Genomic DNA, 2,405 nt, shown 5'->3' on the forward strand with positions numbered 1-2,405 from the left:
TTGACAATTCGCCTGCCTGCAGCAACTAAGTTGCTATGGGGAGCTAAATCATGGTGGGGACGGGACGGGACGGTACGTACCGGGCACGGCACCTCACCTTAGTCTGCAGAGTACCTAGGTATCGGTACGTTCCCTTGAGGGGAGTGGGGCTCCAGCAGAGTGACGCCCACGATTCAGCGACGCCCACGATTCAGTGACGCCCACAATTTTGGGCGTCACTGCTCCCCTGCCTACCCAACTGGGCAAGTTGACTTCATCATCGCGTATCCGTACATCATGTCGTCCTTTCCTCACGAGGTAGGCCCAACAACCATCGTCGCCTTCCCATAAAACAGGACGGCGCGCTCCTTCCCAAGTCCAATGAATGCAATTGAGTTGTTATTAGGGGCAAGAGCCCACCAACCTTTGGTTCCTCCCCTTCTCTTGGGAAAAGAAACGTCCTGTCGTCGTCCTCTCCCAAACAATGCACTTAATGCCATTCCCCGATCCCAGCGACAGCAGACATTCAGTCTCCGTCCTCTTCCATCTCCATTGCGCAACGGTGCCAGCGCAACCTCGTTTGACCGCCAACCCCGAATCCCAAACCCCCGATGCCGCCATCCTCGCCGTCGCTGCAGGAAACTCTTCGGCGCATCAACAGCCTCGCGCCCGGCTTGGACGACCTCGCCAGCCTCTGGCAACAGCTCCAGACCGCCTTCGAGCTTGAGCGCGACCGCGACGTCAACCCGCCGCTCGGCGCTCAGCCTTCTTGCTCCTCTTCTTCTTCTTCCTCGTCTTCTCGTCTCCCGGCGGCTGCAATCAACACGTCACCGTCGTCGCAGCCGCCGCTGCCGCCGCAGCCGTTTCCTCGTTGGGCGCTCGCCAATGTCAACCGCGCCGTCCTGGTTCTCTGCGCCGACCATGATCTGAACGACGAAATCCTCGCCCTGCCTCCGGACCAGATAAAACGCCTGCGCGCCCCGGCCTCGAAACTCAACATCTCCATCGGTCTCTTCATCTTCCTCTTCGGCAAAAAGCTCGCCGCTTCGCGCGCTGCGGCAGACAACGTCTCCCAGCTGCTCAAGACCAGGCCAGACGTCACCATCCACGCATTGCTCGACAAGTACTTGGCCACGGGCTCGCTTCAACCTACCAAGGAGACCGTGAGGGGCACCGTGCCGCGCTCCGATCTCGACATCTTCAAGAGCACTGTCAATGCTTGTATATACCCTCCCCCCCTCCCCCCCCCTAACATCTGCCTGCAGCGATTCGGGTCGCTTCCATTGCTAACCCTCCCCCGCCCCCGTCTAGTTGAACATGCCAACGTAGTGTCGAGGAATCGCCAGTCTAATCGCCGTAAGCACCGGGAAAAGAGCACACCCGCAGACCCGACAGCCGAGGCCGCAGACACCGGACCGAGTATGGCAAGAAACCTCGGGGGAACCAGTGGTGATTCACCAAGTGGCGAGACCGCAAACGATTCCCTTGCAGTCTCAGACGGACCGATACAAGACAATGCCGACGAGGAGAAGGGGGAGGATCATGGTGAAGAAAGTGATGTCAGTGTCGATACTTCTGTTGTGGCCCGGGACGCACCCGTTGGTGCAAATGCGATTGACGAGAGCTTCCGCGAAGACACGTCTTTGCCTTTGCCGGGTTGTAACAGCCCGCCCCCAATCAACCTTCCTCTAGATGAGGAGGTGCACCAAATCCAATGGGCTCGCAGCGACTTAGAATCTCCGTCTCCGCCCCCTGTGGCTGTGACGCTGGCACCGAAGCGTCTGTTGGAAGTGCCGGAAACACCAAGTACCAGCCGTCATGACGAGTTCAGCAACAGCCCACAGCTACCGAAGCGTCCCAAACTCGCCGATGTTTTGGCTTCAGCCCCGCCTTCGCCCTTCTTCGCTCCCAGAACAGCCGCACCGCCGTCCTCCCTGGATCATGTCGCCGCGCCCGCCGCGCGCAAGGCCCTGGCCAATTTACCCCTCCTCCTGGAGAGTCTCCAGACGATACAGCCTATGCAGTGGCTCAACAGCACCGTCATCTATACCTTCCTGTCGCGTCTTGAGAGCGAAAACGTCGGCGTTGTCGATCCCCTCGTCTTCCAAGCGTCCAGAACACCCAAAACACACCAACGACTCCAGAATACCTTTTCCAAGCCAACTGTACTTATGGTCGTCAACAACAACCACCATTGGATCCTATACCGCTGGCGGGCTGAGGATAGTTACTTGTTTGAATACGACTCCCTTGGCAGTGCCCCCAGAGAGGTTGCTCTCCAAGTCAAGAGCTTCCTGCAATGGGTATATAACAAGCAAGCAAACCTGCCATTCACTACTACCCAGGCTTCCGTGAGTGCAGCCTCCGCCGAATACCGTGTGGCACGCCCCGTTCCATGCAGCTACTAACAGAATACCGCGGGATAG

At 58.5% G+C, this 2,405-nt stretch overlaps 1 protein-coding gene across 1 annotated transcript; it reads left to right on the forward strand.

Annotated features, from left to right (window-relative positions):
• Nucleotides 1-590: 590 nt before the first annotated feature.
• On the forward strand, nucleotides 591-2,387 carry EsH8_XIV_000033 (uncharacterized protein; the record flags this gene model as incomplete). The annotated part of the gene is made up of 1 exon (XM_083273894.1): nucleotides 591-2,387. The coding sequence occupies one exon, from the start codon at nucleotides 591-593 to the stop codon at nucleotides 2,385-2,387; it is 1,797 nt and encodes a 598-aa protein (XP_083120559.1).
• Nucleotides 2,388-2,405: the final 18 nt, after the last annotated feature.

Source organism: Colletotrichum jinshuiense, chromosome 14, assembly GCF_051148585.1.
Source record: "Colletotrichum jinshuiense chromosome 14, complete sequence".
NCBI classification, from domain to species: Eukaryota; Fungi; Ascomycota; class Sordariomycetes; order Glomerellales; family Glomerellaceae; genus Colletotrichum; species Colletotrichum jinshuiense.